The 18,123-nt window shown below is 37.1% G+C and overlaps 1 protein-coding gene across 1 annotated transcript; it reads right to left on the bottom strand.

Annotated features, from left to right (window-relative positions):
- Nucleotides 1-453: 453 nt before the first annotated feature.
- On the bottom strand, nucleotides 454-18,056 carry LOC133517000 (branched-chain-amino-acid aminotransferase, cytosolic). The gene is made up of 8 exons (XM_061850102.1): nucleotides 17,654-18,056; nucleotides 17,148-17,318; nucleotides 16,022-16,231; nucleotides 15,531-15,761; nucleotides 8,821-9,004; nucleotides 6,483-6,605; nucleotides 3,844-3,998; nucleotides 454-2,491 (listed from the first exon to the last, which is right to left on the bottom strand). Exons 1-8 carry the CDS (start codon nucleotides 17,672-17,674, stop codon nucleotides 2,303-2,305), a joined length of 1,284 nt encoding a protein of 427 aa, XP_061706086.1. The 5' UTR covers nucleotides 17,675-18,056; the 3' UTR covers nucleotides 454-2,302.
- Nucleotides 18,057-18,123: the final 67 nt, after the last annotated feature.

Here is an 18,123-nt window from a genome sequence, read left to right as displayed (position 1 = left end):
CATGGCGATGCCCCCTGCAATGTGCTCCGGGGCTGGCCTCGGTCTCAGTTGTTCCGGGCGCCTTTCCTACTGAACCTGGCTTTAAAGGCTGCCGTCCACTAGGCTCGCCGAGGCGAATCGAATCGAATCGCAACAATTCACCTTTCATACTATGAATGGTAAATTTGATTCGACGCGCCACGGCTCTTCGTCAATAGACGCAGTTTCATAGTCAATGTATAGAAGGCGCATTATTGCGATTCGATTCGATTCGCCTCGGCGAGCCCAGTGGACGCCAGCCTTAACACTGCTGAGGGCGACTGTAGTTGGTATGTTATGTCTAGTTATGTCTAAGTGAGTGAGGGTAAAATAGCTATCGACATAGTAGACTGGTCATTCGTAAACTATTAGAACAACATAACGTCTGCCGGTGTTTAGTTATGTTGTTAATGTCAAAAATAATACTTCGTCAGATCTTAAAAAAACGTATATTTATAAATATTTAATAAACTCGTACAGATTCTCGTGAAGTAGACTAGAAAATACAATAAATATTTGCCTATGAACACTTAATAGTTGTCAAACCTGCAGCGTCAATTTCACCTTCGCACTTGTATATTTGTTAGAGCGTGACAGGTATGGTGACAAATGATAGACAGCCGTCCATCTTAGCCCTGCTGGGTTTCTTCCGGCGCGCATATCTATAGTCAGACCAAGCTAAGTTTAAATGTCATAATTTCATAGAAGTATATATCAAAATCGCTGCCAACTTAGCTTAGTCTGACTCTAGCTTTCATGTGTGTACTTCTTAAGCGCGCGGTTGTTTTACGCGATAGACGCAGCGTTCGACGCATGCGTTCTCGGAATGCAGGGAAAATGACAATGCGCTTATATACGGTCAGTAGATTATCTGATTTAAAATGGGTGTGCGGCAAACGCATCGCCTTTGACACTGCGTTTATCGCATATAATAACCGCCCGCTTTAGTCTTTGTTTTGTATGTACATTAATTTAGTATACAATTAAAAGTACAACTGAAGCTAAATCGAAGCTCCATTTTTATATCCCAGCCTGTCGAATCTAACTGTAATTTTATTATAAAACCTGACAGATAGGTATAGATTAGATTTTGATTTCTTTATTTCACCATGAAAATAACACTATAAATTAGCTAAATTCGTCAAAAGTATGTTTATCTGCTCATAATGCTCGTCAAACATTACATTATAAATTGAAAATAATAAAATTAATTAGATTCGGCAACATAATTGTCATTTTATTTTCTGTGATATGAAAATAGAGTTCAGGTCACTCTCTTTACTATCCCGTAAATAATAATTGTCCACACAAGTCTTCTTTAAACATAACTGCACTCGTTTCGTAGTTGAACTTGCACTGGAAACAAACCGTCTCGACATAGTTTCATCAATAAGGGTTATGAGAACACAATTCACTGAATGCGCTCATTAAAATTAATCTATATTAAATAGAATGGGTATCTTACAATTATTTAACGTAATTATTTAACATCTGCACAATCCAAGCGTACAAAAATACTAATTGCATTCCAAAGTTAAAACCTAGAGATTGCAGAAATAAAAAGATTCACACAACGCGTGCCACAGAGCGTCTCAAAGGTTGCTTACATTACACGTAACGTGTATAAGCTTTGAGACGGGTTTATCGGCAGAGTGCTCTGGACTTGGTCATAAAACTTTACGAGCTTCAATTAGTTCATTTCGTTTATCCCTTTTTTACAAATACATAAGTCAAAATGACAGATTAAGATAAACGATTAAGGTGGTTCGCTTTCTATACAAAAAACAGTTGCATTTTATCATGAATCGCTAATGTATTTTGTATTGAAAGCCTTACCTTAGCTAATTGAGGCTTGTAGCGCGTTTATGAATCAACGTCATTATTTAACTCGTCCAGACTATCGACGTGCCTCCAACCATGCAATATTTTATTAAGGAAGTTTGAATGTAGTTGCATAGTAAACTGAGTTGAATTTCATTTGTCCGAAAATTGAACGAGACAAAAGGAATGTTTCTTTGTATGGTTTAAGAAAGGTTTAAATTCCATTGAACAAGACTACATTGTAACGCACATTGGGCGGCACGTGTCTATACCAGTTCCATGTATATGAATAGAACACTACTTTTAAACTCCGAATAAAGCGATTTAACTATCATAAAGTTCAAATCACTTGACGGTACCTGCCGCGATTGTCTTAAACTGTAAACACTTTGTTTAGCCGTAAACAGTAATTTATCAACTTCATTGTCTTTTATCTTATAGTTGTAAGTTCACGTTCACGTCACTATGAGATGATGACAGAGTAGGGGTGGTCTATGTGGCCGTACTGGATGGCCAGGAGCGTGTCCTTGAGGCGCTGGAACACGGGCTGGGCCTGCTGCATGGTGGGGATGTGGACGTTGTTCTCCAGGAAGCCGATCCGGCTGACGGGGCTGATCACCGCCGCCGTGCCCGCGCCGAACATCTCCAGTAGCTGTTCGTTATATAAATTACAGATAAATAAAATGTACTTATTTAGAACAATTTTCAGAGAGCGGAGTTTTTGAAAAAAATCTTGATTTTCTTTAAGGACCTCAGCGATTCGAATCCTGATTTTTGACATTCGCTCGATAGAAATAAAATCACGAACATAGGTCTAAAATGCACTTTACACAGGACCATGGGCAACTTTGTATGGACCCTGGTCCAAAAATCATTATATGGGCATCAAGCGTAATTCCGTTGCAGAACTGAGATATGTCGTCCTTATTACGACCTAAGCGATAAAGTCGTCCAAGTAAGTAAACTAAGTGCTGCAGGGATGTTCGCGCACCGCCGGGCGAGCGGCGGATGGTTTGCCGCCTGGTGTCCATATCACGAAATTAAGTTCATAGAAATACCTATCTAATGACCTAATTTTCAACTCTGTTGGTTTTTGGGCCAGTTTGAGGCGTAGTTCTTTGTAACAATTTATGCGGAAAAGCTAAAAATAAGAAATTTGCTTTTAACAATGCGCAATTTTATTTTTGAGCAAACCCAGGGATTGCTTTGTTCTTTTTTGAAGCTTACAAAAAAATAAAATTCAAAATTATGATATCCGCGGTCCCGAGCACGCACATCCATCTAGCTCACGCTTACGCTCAGTGAGAGTGAGAGAAAAACACGAACCTACGGGGCCTTAACAGACCATCGGTGAACATTGTCAGTGAACTGCGCTGGTACCAGTGATGTAATTTTGGTCTAACCTGGTTTCTTTGATTTACGTTAGATTCTTAGATATTATTTTTTAGTTACTTATACATTCGCACCAACATCCAAACAGATCTGACAAAATATTCGTAAACGTTATTGCAAAGGGGAAAAGGACGCAACATAGGTTTACATACAATTAACAGTAGTTGAGGTCCAAAGGCAAATTTATCCCTATAGGGATAGGGGTTCTCTCCCATGTAACCTTTGATAGCTACAGTTATGGAATCAATAAATTTATGATTAATTACAAGCCTGTGTTGGTTGACCCTCATGCTTGATTTAAAAATTGTGAAGATTAGCTGTATTCCTCATATTGATTTAATCGAATTTCACTGCATTGTTGTTGTTTTTAGATTTACGGTAGAAATGTTATATTCTCAATAGGTATCTGTCAGACTAATGACACTGACATCAGAATGCTATCAATTTTTTTTTAATGATGTGATTTAGTTATCATGCGTTTCGCTCGCGCCAATACATGTACGAACAAGAACGAGCGAAATGCACGATAACAAAATGACTTCATGTAGATATCATTCTGATGTCAGTGTGACGTTCGAATTGGTCTGTGTGTTTTAGGAATGTAGAACTCACCCGTCCCTGTTTGTTTAGAGTGATGACTGTGTCCATGGTGATGACCTCTTCCTTGACGACTAGGTCTTCCCACTGGCTGGCCAGCTCGAGGATGGAGCGCCGCGTGATGCCCGGCAGGATCAGCCCGTTCAGGGGCGGCGTGCTTAGCTGCTTGTCTACGAGTAACGACGAATATTTTATTGTTTATTACAAGGGCTCATCAGATTTCGTTCATGGTAATATTCAACTAGAGGTTGTCGTATTGAACTTGACTTCATTTATTCGTAGCGCATTACAAACGATGATGAGGTAACACAATATTTACGACATAAACGTGATCAAAAGGGCTTTCCCAATATGTTAGTTACTTCACTTTGGAAAAAAATCAAATTATTTTATTAAATATTATGATTTATGTTCGAATCCGGCCTTCACCACTTCACAGTTTGCAGTATTATGTTAGTTACTTATATTGAAAATTACACCACTTTGAAAAAAATTGAACGTAAAATGAATGAGTATAGTTAGATTTTTTAAGAAGTCCGAATGTTATCAACCACTGCCCACCCTTTTCCAGGCCGCACCATTCTAGAAGGGTTTCCCAAAAGTCTACATAGGTATACGTGGTAATTAATTAGTCATGATTAATGTGACTGAAATGTAACATTTCTCGAAAGTACAATTTAATTTGAACCTTAAATGGTAATAATGAGGTTGAAATTTTATTGTCACGTATGTGGTCGATAAATCGTACTGGGAAAGAGTTATGTACAGGTTGATTCACGAAAGCTGGCACGAATTGAATGAACGAAACTTTTATTGTACGAGTGACACGTATACCTATACGGTATACATTACAGTCAGAACCGCCATTTTATGTGATACATTATTTTCATTCACTCATTCATTCCATTCATGCCAGCTCCTCTGAATCGACCTGTAACATTCGAACACCATAATAAATCCTTAGTTCATTCTGATTTTTTTTTCTCGCGATGTATACATGTTTCTACTCTGGCCGCTTTATATACGTATACTATCTACTTAGGACGGCTTAAATACTGATCTCTGGTGTGATGTAAAGACAATAAATAGTAGGGTAAATCGTCAATTACTGGTCACTGTTTAATAACTATAAATTTTATTCACCTATAAACAGTATTAATTTTTAGTATAAGGTGTCAATAACTGGCCACCTTATATTAAAATGAATTCTGTTTATAGGTGAATAGATTTTTTTTTGTATAAGATGGCCAGGTTTTAAACAGTGGCCAGTAATTGACGATTTAGTTTTACCCTACACTATTGAAAATAGTAAATAAAACCTAGGGAAATATTAATTTTAGCACAGGAAGGTAAAGGCAAGGCGAAGTCTAGTGTTTCTGATGAAACATTGAATTTTTTACATCAGTACCGATATGTGCCGGTCACGTCGGCCGTTATCGATGTTACTGACCCCTAGACGCCCGGCTACATCATTTGCCTTGTAAATAATGTGTCATCCAGATAATTACGTAAAAGGGCACTCTCACGCGATCCATCTGCCTCCACAAGCTAAACATATACTCTTCCCTACTTTTTGGGGACAGTGATGCTGATACACATTAGGCATGTAGAGTTTCAATGTTTAAAGTAAGCAAAATTGTTTTCAATAATCTTACGAACTACGTGCCAAAGTACACAAACAGGGATTATTTTCTCGCTGCCGATAGCGAACCAGATATATCCGGTCAGAGGTCCCGGAGCCGACTGGCTTTTAGATAAGATGACAATATCGGTCACGCGGTAAAGCGGTGGATTTTATATTAAATCTCGCCCTCGAATACAATATGTAATCATTGACTGATTATGATGATTTATGTACACATTCGACATATGGAATAACTTGCATTGAAACGTCTTTCAACTGTCATTTTAATAGTTGCTAATAAAAAAACTTCCAGAAAGAACATTCGGTAAGAACTCATTAAAAATCGAGATATCTCGTTTAAAGGCTTGCTATTATTAACGTTCTCATTGCTTTAAGGATAAGTTATTTTTTACAAAATTGTGGTAACGTGATTTTTACAAAGATTTAATTTATTACTTGATGTTGAGTAATTAACGGAGGCGATTACAGCACATTTATAAGCAATATTAAAATCATCCCCAATCCGCATTGGGCTAGCGTGGGGACTATAGCCCCAGCCCTCTCGCGCATGAGAGGAGGCATGTGCCCAGCAGTGGGACGTATATAGGCTGAGTTATTATATAGTTATTATTAAAATCATCAGCCTATTATAATGATGTTGTTATTTATAATTAGAATACTAACCAATCAAATCGGCTACATTTTATGAAACGTCAAGAGGATTTGTTATTATGAAGTTATTATGTGTTATGCGTAATGTCGTTACAGTGGGTTTTTGATGATTTTTAAATTAAATCGTGTTTTTACTATGTATTTCCATAAATTTGATTTCATGACCGGCCTGAAAAATATTCACCTTATACATAAAACTTAGCAAACCTATATTAAATTGGACTCTATCTAACAAACCCAAATGTCAAAAAATAGATAAGGATAAACGAATATTAACAGCTTGATAGATCTGCCAGACGTTTATAATTTATAAATAACGGCTTACGTTTACAGTGAAACAGGTTAATTATGGATTTACCCCCATTCTCGTTGATGTAGACCATGAAAATGTTCATGGAGCCGACTTCAGTGAGCTGGTGGTCGGCGCCGAACAGCCACAGCACCTGCTGGTGGCCGAGCTGCGCGGCGCGCGTCGTGGCCTCTGCAACCGCACGAGAGCGTCACTCAACAAGCGCGGACCGGCTCTAGCTGGATTATGCATTCAACGAACACTTCCTATCTGGCGTAAGTAATCATTTAATGGAGTAGCTAGTTGATCAAAATTAACTCAGTTGCTTGCAAATACATTTTATCAACAGTTCTATGTCTTTAAAATGCTTGTAAATTCAATGTCTACTAGCCCCTATTATTGTAATTTATACTAAAATAAAACGAGACATTACAAAGTAAATTAAAACAAATGATAAAAGAACACTGATATGCAAAACTAAGAAATTTCAGCGCGTGTAACGGAGAACTAAACGACATGCAAATTTAAACCTTATTAATGAATTCTACTACCTATTCATTTTTATTAGAAATCAATAACATGCGCTCAGACTTGACTTGTACCGACAACTTTTAAGGAACCAATATTCATGGTACCAATTACCAATATTCATTAGAAAAGTGGAAAGGAATGAAAAACTATATTCGCATTGAGAAACATTGGCTATCATTCACTAAACGGAATTCAATCACGTACTCTAAATAGACTACGAGTAGTCGCGAGTGTTATTGTGACCACAACAAAGAAAGAAAGGGAACCGATCAAGAAGTGAGAAATGTACAACTTACGGATCAATCATACTGGGTCGTTCGGCACATACAAACATTGCATCCGGTGAACGACCCAGTGTGATTGAGCCAGTATGCTGGTTGTAATTATCGTAACAATAAGGAGCGTGCATAAACTATAGGAGGCAGTACAGGAGCCCTTGTTTATTAGCGCGAAGTGTAACGGCAAGTGTAACTTTTTGACTTAGGCTGGCTGATCCTACAATGCGCAAAGGAGTGTGCGTGAACTGTAGGGGCAGTACCGTTAGAGCGTTTTCACATGGTCCGATCCGATATCGGATGCTGGCAGGAACTAAAATGTAAGATATATATTTGTTTCTTTGTATTTATTTATGCATTTAATAAATCATTATTACTAAAAAAACTATAAATAACAGCGCCAGGCATCCTATATCGGAAGGGCGCTTCCGATAATTTTAGCCATGTTGGATCCCCCGGCGACTGTCGGACGATAATTTTAGTTTGTGTGCGTATATAAGTAGGTATATGTTTGTAGTAGTGTGCGTGACTGCCGCATCGCTTTGGTGGTGGGGCGCAACAAAAATGGCGTCAATTAAACAGCTGTTAATGACAACAGCAATTTCGTATAATTCGAGAAAAGTTTTCTATTGAAAACATTCATAATGTTTTGCATAGAAAATACATATATTCTGTTTTTTAAGTTTTTTTTATGAGAAAGAATTTTAATATAATGTGTAATTAACTAATTACGTAGTTAAACCACTTATGTTCCTAGATAATGTACGAAAACAGCGGGAAAATTCTTCGTGTGAACTGTGTCTATATTTTTTTTTAGCGTTTTAAAAAAGGTAAACAATATTGACGTGTCTTTTGGTCTTTTGTTCTTATGAAAGCAAAAAATGTAAATTATCGTAAATTAATTATAATTGTTACATATTTGCCGTGACTAATTTTTCAAGTGTTTTTAATAAAAATACACGTCATGATCGCTCACCTTCTTTCTAATGCTATAAACGAAGTACAGTTTCGTTTTTATCAAAACGCAAGCAAAATAAGCGGTACGAGCGATTGGAAAATATCGTATATTACACGTACATATCCTCGTAAGGCCCAAGGTCCTACCTATAGGACTTATTCAGTTCGATGAAATTTAAATTTAAATCATATTCAATTAGGACAGAGTTGCATTTGTTTTGTTTCGTGCAATTTTCAAACAAAATAAAATCTACTGTATTCCGTGCACTATAGGTTCAAATTCCAGTGACAAATTTTGGATTTTTCATTTGTATGGCTGGGCCTTAAGAGGTTAACGATTATTTATTACGAGTCTGTCGCGAATTTATTTTGTTACCCTTATTTCCGACGTTTCGACGCGCGCTTTTTTCAATGGTCGTGGTCGCAAAGGTGTGTTAACAAATTTTATCAGATGTAGGATCCGACACTATCGGAAGCATTTTATCGGATGTAGGATATCGGTCCTACATCCGATATCGGATCCGACAATGTGATAACGCTCCAATACCAGGCTCCCATATACCGAATGGGCGTTAAATTTTGCGATTTAGGTCAGACACTCCAACGCGTACGTTCCCTAAGCTAAGTAGCAAGGTTAGGCTCACCTATCGTGGGTCCGTAGTTGGAGCCCACCTTCCTGTTGCCGACGCCGCCGGGGAACGCGCGCACCACGTTGGGGTCCGCGAAGATGGACACGGCGCCGTCGGTGCTCGTCTTGTAGTACGCGCTCACCGGGCTCAGCACGACGAACAGCAGCGCCGACTCGGGCGCCATCACGCCAAAGGTTGCCTGGGGTTAACACAACGCCATTAATTTTTTTTTGCGGTTTTATTAAACCTTATATGGTATAAGGGTGTCAGAAATTATGCAAAATTGAACCCTATCACTGTGAAATAAAAAATTAAAAATCATGTGGTGAAAATCATTGCATCTGCCTATAAAGAGGCTTTAACTTGCCACGCAGCTAGGAGTTTTGAGAACATAACGGCTACACTCTTAACTGACCTTCGATGGAGCTTATAGTCTAAGGTTGGGGAATTGTCAGCGAACAGTATGAACAATGGTACAATAAATGCCTGTCTATGAAGCCGCTGGTTCCGGGTTCGAATCCTGGTAAAGGCATTTATTTGTGTGATGAACACAGATATTTGTTCCTGAGTTATGAGTATGTTTTATGTATATAAGTATGTATTTATCTATATACGTATGTATATCTCGCCTAGTACCCATATAACTCATATAAGGCCATAGTACAAGCTTTGCTTAGTGTGGGGCTAGATAGATTTTTGTAAGATTTATTTAGTATAGTTAGTAGTATAGGTAAGTTGTCCCCAAATATTTAGTTGAATGCAAGATTTACCAAAACAGTCACCTGTAGAAGAAACAAAACGGAATCGTTCTCAAATCACCTCATCGATGCGGTGTTTATTTAATTTATCCTAGTTTGCCATGGTCGCAAATGTGGCGGGGCGTGTGTTAACTAAGGTCGCATAGAAATGAAATGTAAATCATACGGTAGATCTGATAACAATTTTAATTAAAATATGCTTGGTGGGTTTCAACCAGTAACAACGAGGGTTGTGTAAGCGCACAAACAGTTGAATACATATTATTTGCGGACCTTGAACATAAATTCTTTTCAACGGCTGCGTCAGTTCAATGTTGATTCAAATGCTAAAATTGCGCAAATAAAGAGAGCGCTATTTGTTATTAACGCTATTGTTACAATATCAAGAGTCGTATCCTCTTTAGTAAGTCTGATTTAGTAAAGAGTCTAATCTTCTCGTAGTATCTCCGTCTAAGAGACTAATATCATCTTACAATGGTGGGTGTCGATTTTCGTAGATACAGTCAAATATCCATACGGAGAAAGGGCCTTAATGTCTAGGCAATAAGGTCGTATAAACAAAATTTCGGTTCTTTATCTTCATCGGTGAGAGTCAGGGCTGACAGTACGAATGGAGGGTGTATTTTCTTACGCAATGATCGCGCTATTATTTATAAATTCTATAAAAAACAAATTATTGCACTAATTTTGTACTTTCATATTCAATTATAAATTTAGCCATTTTATTTGTGGTTTCCAAGTTTTAATCATTTTACTTTTTAGATTGCTATTACTCTTTTGCAGGCGCTACCATTTTTCACCTTATCGGTTTAATTTTTTTAGAAAAAACGCTACGGTACAATTGTTTTTATAACACCAGGAATTAGTACCTATCACGATTAATCTGTTAACTTTAATTAACTCAGAAAATTATGTTTTAAATCAGGCCACGCGCCATGGCAAAGGATTTTTGATAATGAGAGTGTGCGTGAACTGTAGCAAAGATAAATTGATTGAGTAAGATGTGTAAAATCTAAGACAATTTTGTGCTTCGAATTTGACAGGTAAACGAGATGGCGCTGTACAGCTCCATACATTTTGCGGTAAATCTGACTGTCTGAAGTTGAAGTTTGACAATTCAGTGACCGCATAACATATGGCGCAGTACAGCGCCATCTGTTATGAATGTCAAAATAAAGGTTATTTCTTAAAAATGAAACTGGTAAGGTGAAAAATGATAGCGCCTGCAAAAGTGTAATAGCAGTCTAAAAAGTAAAATGAGTTAAGAGCCCATCAACGTGCTCACTAGCACCACTGGATAATAATTGTGATTATTTATATGTAACGCAACGTAAAAACTATTATGATGTATTCAAAAGGTACTTAAATACAAAATACAGTACGTAGCGGCCCCCTTTTTCAAATATCTATCGTTAAATTTCAATAATCACAATTATTTAGCAGTGGCGCTAGTGGACACGTTGATGGGCTCTTAAACTTGGAAACCACAAATGAAATGGCTAAATTTAAAATTGAATATGAAGGAACAAATTGGTATAAACCGGGAGGTACATTTTTCTAAACGAGGATCAGACTGTTAAGTACACTTAGTACTCTTTTCTTTTTGATCCCAATACACCTGAATATCTCAGATCCTAATTTAAATTTATTACTGCTCGCTCTGGTGGTGTTCTTCATAAGTACCTCCGGTAGTAGCCTTAAGCTTTCCATTCCTCCTCATTGCACCGGTTTCCTGATCAACTCCTATACTGTTCAGGCGATACACGTGTGGAACGACCTTCCACTCAATATCAGAAAAGCTCAAAGTAAATTCACTTTCAAGCGCATGCTTCGCAAGCATTTATTTGACAGATGTAAGTAATGTTTCACAGAATGTACATGTATAATGTATACATTTATGTAAGTAGATCATACAAAGTATATGTTTAAGTTTATGATTTCATTATAAAAAAAAATAAAAAAAAATCGTTTATTAAAAGAAAGAAGATAAAATTACATAACTAGCTCAGTGGTCCCACACTAGGCTAGGCCTGTATTGTGGTGATTATATTAATCAATATATTAATCCGTGTTATTAGTATTCAATTTGTAGTAGTATTTCGTATCATTCTGTATTCGTCACCCGTTCTTTATTCGTCTTGTTGGTTTTTTTTTTATCATTATCTACTTTAGTCAAAGTCTGTACCTAGTCTATCTCTTAAAATGTCTTATACGTTTCTCTTCATGGTCTTCCTAGGTCTCACTCGTAGTTTTTGGTCCTCATTTATCGTATCATTCGCAAGTTATGTTTAGTCACATTCGTTTTACGTCACTCTCTTTTTTGCACTCATTCGTCTCATTCTTTTTTGGGTGGATTTGCTACCCGTGCCGTTCTCGGTCGTGCATTTTTTCCCGAAAGTCATTATTGTATTCGTTTTAGAGATACGATATTTGCAATAGTTTAATGATATTTATATGAAACAATAGTCACTAAACTCCCAAATAGCGACTGAGACGAAAAACGAATGTATTACGAACTCCAAATGCGATCAAAAACAAAAGAGACTAATTACGAATGTGTCAGGGTTCAGAACCGAACTTGTCGAATTATTTTCGGCGAAAACGTCAATGAGATAAAGAAACGAAATCGACAAATGATGAATGAGACTAAAGAAGACCATGATGAAAAACGAATAAGACATATTAAGAGAAAGACAAGTTAAATAATATTGCCAAAGAGCGAACAAGACGAGTAAAGAACGAGTGACGAATACAGAATGAATAACGAAAATCGAATGAGACGAGCGATGCTGATACCTTATTTTCTTTGGTGAAACTATTATTTCCCATCGTAATAAAGGCGACCAAGATAAGTAAATGCGAAATAAATTGGCAATTACATTTCTGGCGCCCCACGCCATGATATATATCTAAGAATACTCCGATAACAATTACATAGCCGGTTTTATCGCTTTGTGATAAACACTTTTTTTATATGATAATAAGAAGGCGTGTAGAGATAAGTTGTCGAAAGTATAGGTATAACATCGAATAAATTAAAAATAAGGTACAGTCAAGGTCAGAAATATGTATGAGTGGTGTCATGGAGCCGGCTCAATGATACAACTACCAATGGCTAGCATGAATCGCCTCAATAGGGAATATTACCCGAAACTCTGCGTAGGGGGTGCCATTACCACAATCCATCACAATCTGAGGGTCTACACGAAGCAAGAAAATCTAAATTTCGTTATCTAACCTCTCTATCGGTCTTGCGTATTTGAGCGACGAATTTTAGTTATCTGCCTCATATATAAAATTCGTCTTCGCGTTTCCCGGTAGGCCCTTTGTAAACAAACCGCCTTGATGCATCAATCAATGAATGTCATATTTTATTATCTGTGAAAACTTGTCAAAAAACAGTTTAAGGCACAGTATGTCTATCTATGGTTTATGAAAGGTGCTAGTGCTGCACTCTAGCGGCAAAACATTGCAGTAATACTCCCTATTACAAGGTGGAATTTGTGTCAGTTTTTTTTTTCTTTCGTCCGAGTCTTTTTCTTCGCAAGGGCCTCAGGTGTCCTTTTGCGAACTCTGGTCTGGAGTTTGTTAGGTTAGCGCTAGCGCCGAGATGAATAATTATGTTGAAGTTAAAGTACGTACTATAGTCCTTTATTAAAGCAAATCTAAAGCTTTTAGTCTGTCACCGTCAAAGAGAAGTCTCATTGCTCACTGCTGAGCAAAATTAGTCAGTCCGTCCACCAATTGAATCAATTATAAATGGAGAACTCGGAAAAGGCTAGTGATAGTTAAAACCGCGGCGGTTTTCACTATCACTGTGATGTGCACGCTGAATGACGGCTTTTGGAAATTAATATAAGCAGAAACGTGAACAAATGGACCTTGTCGGAGATGGCTTAAACATGTCATTTATTGTATGAGACTATTAGGTATTGTTATGTTGTTTTTTATTAAACTTACATATTAATAAAGTGCAGAATAGGTAATGCATTAATACATAAGGTGTGTACCGAAAATAAAAAGAAATCTTCAAATGAAATAATAACTAATGCTATAGATAAGAAACTATGTTTTCAGAATAACTACAATAAAAACTTACTTTTAATATAGATAATTATCAGTTTTTTTTTGGGAGTGATAGGCAGCTTCATCCTAGCGCATTCAGTGGCAGCTTTTTGAAGGAGCTGTTTTTCATCTTTTCCTGCATCAGGCCATCACCTGCTGCAGTTGTTTAAGTTATTTGGCTGTTTTATACTTCCCTTTCAAATCACTCTTGATTTGAGTTCAATAATAGTCGAAAGAACGGTACTAGCCTAGTTATTTTTCTCAGACCGTGGGGACCTTATACATCTCCAAACTTAATGTATTTACCGTGGAGACTATACGTCTCTGTCATATTGTATAATATACTTGACTTGGTACATACTAGTTATGTACAGAATGTAGCATTAGTTTATGAGACTGCTAGTTTAACAGTCCAGACGCGGTTTATTTATTTAGTATAAATTTTATTTTGACACTTGGAGAGACTTTACACCTCCAAATTTTATTAGTATTAGTACTCTGACATTGGGGACCTTTTACATCTCCAGATTTAATGTGTTTTTAACTATAGAGACTATACATCTCTATTGTATTGTATTAATTATTTATTTTAAGATTATTATTATGTAATGTTTACCCAGGTATTGGCTGTTGTATTTATAAATGTTGTTATGTATTTTTCATGTCACTATATGATGTTACTATAAATGTTGTATTGACTTGTAAAAGAGCCCTTGAGGCCTACTTGCAGAATAAATTTTTGAATTTTGAATTTTGAATTTTGTTATAATATTAGCGCAAATTTTCGGTTACTTTAGCTATCCTAACCTGCGTACGAACAACTGATTAGACTTTCGTCGTAGTTCGTTGCACTTTAGCCGCATGTTACCCCAGTTTTTACGATAAATATGACAGGCATTTTATTTTAATTTTATGACAGGCATGCTTCGTTTCGCAAATTATATTAGCAATCTTTCGGATGGGCTAGGCCTAGTCACTTGTCCCTAGAGGTCTGCCGCTTCGAGGCCTCTGTTCAAGAGACAACATACTAAATAAGTTATTTATTATGAAATGCACAACATTTCGAGGTAACTTTAAGTTGTTCGTAATCAAGTATGTAGGATGTTGCAAATTTTGTTTGCAATTTGGAAAAGACCAATTTTCAGTAATATATTTACCGGTGTAACGTCGCACAGCGTAAAACCAGAATTACTTATATTGGAATATATAATATAATAATAAGACTTATGTCGCGGTAAGGAAGCCGTAGTCATCTTGCTTAGAAACAAAATAACAGCCGTTTGATATTCATAGGTTTTTCGGTACAAGCCTTAAGTAGCGTTTGAAAGTAGTTTTTTTCTGCCAAAACGTCTAAGTACTTACGATATAAAAACAGTTTTCGAGAACAATTGAAACGGGGCTGTCAATCAGGCTCTATAAAAAACTATTTGATGGCCCTGCGTAGTTAAGTTGCCGTCATTATCAACGACTGAGGAGTCAAATGTATTGTCCCTGACACAAGGGCGTCTTGAATCAGGGACAGTACGAATTCTACATATTTTTAACCTTCACTTATAAGGTACCTAGAGTTAGACTAAGCTAAGTTGGCAGCGATTCTGAGCGATTTTAAACGTCAAACTTCTATGACTGTGTGGTGTAGGTAGAGGAATAAAGAATCAGTCTTACAACCAGCTTACGTGTGTTATTTATTCCTCCGTCACAATACATATTTTACATGACGCAGTTGTTTAATCTACGTGAAATCGAAATGATATCGCAATATTACGGTCCGTATCCGGTGTGAAATTGAGTGTGAAGTGCAGAAAATATGTGCATTTCCTAATCACTGCAAACTTAGCTTGATCTAACTTTACACCTATGTCGTGAATGTATTGGACAAAATAGATAGCAAAATGAGCTTACCTCGGTTCCTATAAGCGTTGGTCGAATATATAGAGTGGAGGTTTCAGAATGTGGCACCCACTCTTGGTCAATTTGTATGAGTCTTTTCATGCATTTAATGAGTTCCTCTCCATTGAATATCGGCAGGCCGGAGCGGTGCGCTGCAAGATTCATCCTCTTCATGTTGAGATCAGGTCGGAACAACCGGATTTTGTCATCTACGCCACGGTAAGCTTTCATTCCTTCAAATAACTGCAAAAACAATTATCCTTATTTAAATGGGTACACTAATATCTCTCTTTGTCCCTAATAAAGCTACGAATAAACTGACAAGGCTATTTGTTTACACAGAAATTGTGTTCAATACGCGCAAGCGCTGTTTGTCTTGAAGGAAGTAGAAGTAAACATCGCTAATACTTGTTCCGATACTGTATTTTACGGAGTCAAGTTACAGTTCAATTTCGAATGTTTTATTTAGGATTTGACCTTTTCTCGATTAGTAGTTTACTTACTTGTATTGCGTAGTGAAGAGCCTTCGCAGCAGGATGGATGCTTAAGTTTTCGAAGGGGATGATCTCTGGTTTCTGCCAACCGCCCAATTGTACTTGGTAGTTGATTTTGAGCATGTGATCCGTGAAGTATTTCCCGAAACCGAGGTCTTTAGCGTCTGGTTTGGGCTGCAGCTGGTACGGCGCTGCTAATTTCACGCGTAAATCTTCATACTGTAACAATTTCAATCAGTTATAAGTAATTGGGTTAAATTATTCAGAATGGTGTCAATGACACAAAACCCCGTCATAAACTAAGCAAGAAAGACAGGTATAAGCACAACATGGACATCAAGACATAAACATATTATGAGCACAACAATGACGCAATTTATCAAGTGTGTTGTGGCATTATGAAAACTATTAATTAAACTTTCAACTGATAAGGACATGAATTGAGAATCTTAGAAGTAGGTAAATAAGCAAACTAAATAATACACATGATAAAAGGCTCAGAGAAGTTATGTAAACTGTAAGACTGAATAATGGGCATTCACCAAATTGGTTCCCACATAGATTTGTAAAGTATTCATAGATACTTCTGATGTATGATGGACAGTTTGAACCATAGGTTCAGTCAGTAAAATTTGTTTAACCAAACAATGTATTTATGTAATCACACGAGATGTTTAGACCACACAAATGCCTATCGTAGCCATCATACAATTGATAAATAATGAGCAATGTTTGATCTGGTATTTGGCTATATTCATATAGCGATTCTCTTTACGAGCAAGGTTAGCAGATGTATAGATAGAAGTGTTTGCGTAAATTAGCAAATAAATAAGATAGGTTTACTTAATTAGCAACGCAGATAAGATACGGTTCTTTCACAAATTTTCCTTAAATCAAATGTTTATCAAACGCAATTCAAGTCCAATGGTATAACGTGTAAGTAATATAGTATAACGTGTAAGTAACATGACGAAAAGTTAGTGCGAATGGCGTGGTATAACCAGATAGCGTTCAAATCGGCATTTTTTCCCAGATCCCCTAAGTCACGGTGGGATCTAGTTCTGGTGGACTTAAAGAGTCGGTCACGAATGTCATATGGGTTATAAGAATATTTAGAATGTAGGAAAGCACCAACCTTGAAATATTGTTCAGGTTCTCCGTGAGGGCAAGGCTCGTCGTACACGGGCGGCGCGTACTCGGGCGCGGTCACGGCAGCCTCGTCTAGCTCCTTGTACCGCAGCGAGGAGCTGCAGCGCCGCACCGTCCGCAGCTTGTGCTGGTTCTCGAAAATCCATTTCACCAACAACTGACAAATTCATATTTTTGTTAAACAATGTTACATGCACGGAAAACATTAAGTAACGATAAAAATAGTGCATCACATGTAGCAGCCAAGATTGTGTAGTTTCTGAATAAGGATATAGGGACTTCTTATGCAAAATTGCAAGGCCACGAAACGGAATACCACTGTGATAAATCAGAATGTTATCCTGATCGGGAATTGTATATTTTTTTTCATAAGTTTAAATGTTAATTTAAATATTCTACCTGTTTCAGTATAAGTACCTACATGCAGTGGGAACCTTGTAGCCTGAGTGAAAATGATATAAATATATCGTCTATGGCAATAAACTCGCTTACCTGACTACGACGGATAGGCATACTTGAAAATTCTTTAATAATAATATGTAAACACTATAACACCAGAAGAAAACTAAAATTAAAATACTGCAGTTATTTTTGCTTCAAAACGACTTAAATAAATAGTTAAACACTGCTCAATCAGTCTGTCGATTACTTGCTTGGCTTTAACTGACTTCACTGGACTTAAGCACAAACATTTAAAGAGACGATAAGATATGTGGGCTGACCTATGACGTACTGTTTATAATCAACAGAAATTATAAAACATCACTTGATAACGCACTATTCCCATCAAAATATGATTACGCACTCAGAACTCTGAGAAATAAGTCGTATTAAAGTTGCGAAAACATGGAAAAAGGTGCGTAGCGGAGTGAGGTCGCGCTAAAGTCTGCGTCAGGTCGTCGCGCGCCGTCTTCACAATGAATATGGTAATGCGGCGGCGTATCAATGCTTATTTAAGCACA

Source organism: Cydia pomonella, chromosome 4 (genome assembly GCF_033807575.1).
Source record: "Cydia pomonella isolate Wapato2018A chromosome 4, ilCydPomo1, whole genome shotgun sequence".
In the NCBI taxonomy this organism is placed as follows: Eukaryota; Metazoa; Arthropoda; class Insecta; order Lepidoptera; family Tortricidae; genus Cydia; species Cydia pomonella.
This window is presented reverse-complemented; position numbering and strand designations above follow the sequence as displayed.

Coding starts and splice junctions, on each gene's coding strand:
- LOC133517000 (XM_061850102.1), bottom strand. CDS start 17,674: ATGCCTATCCGTCGTAGTCAG. Junction 6,606..8,820: donor CAACTACGGACCCACGATAG/GTGAGCCTAACC, acceptor GTGCGGTTGCAG/AGGCCACGACGCGCGCCGCG. Junction 2,492..3,843: donor CTCTAAACAAACAGGGACGG/GTGAGTTCTACA, acceptor TATAACGAACAG/CTACTGGAGATGTTCGGCGC.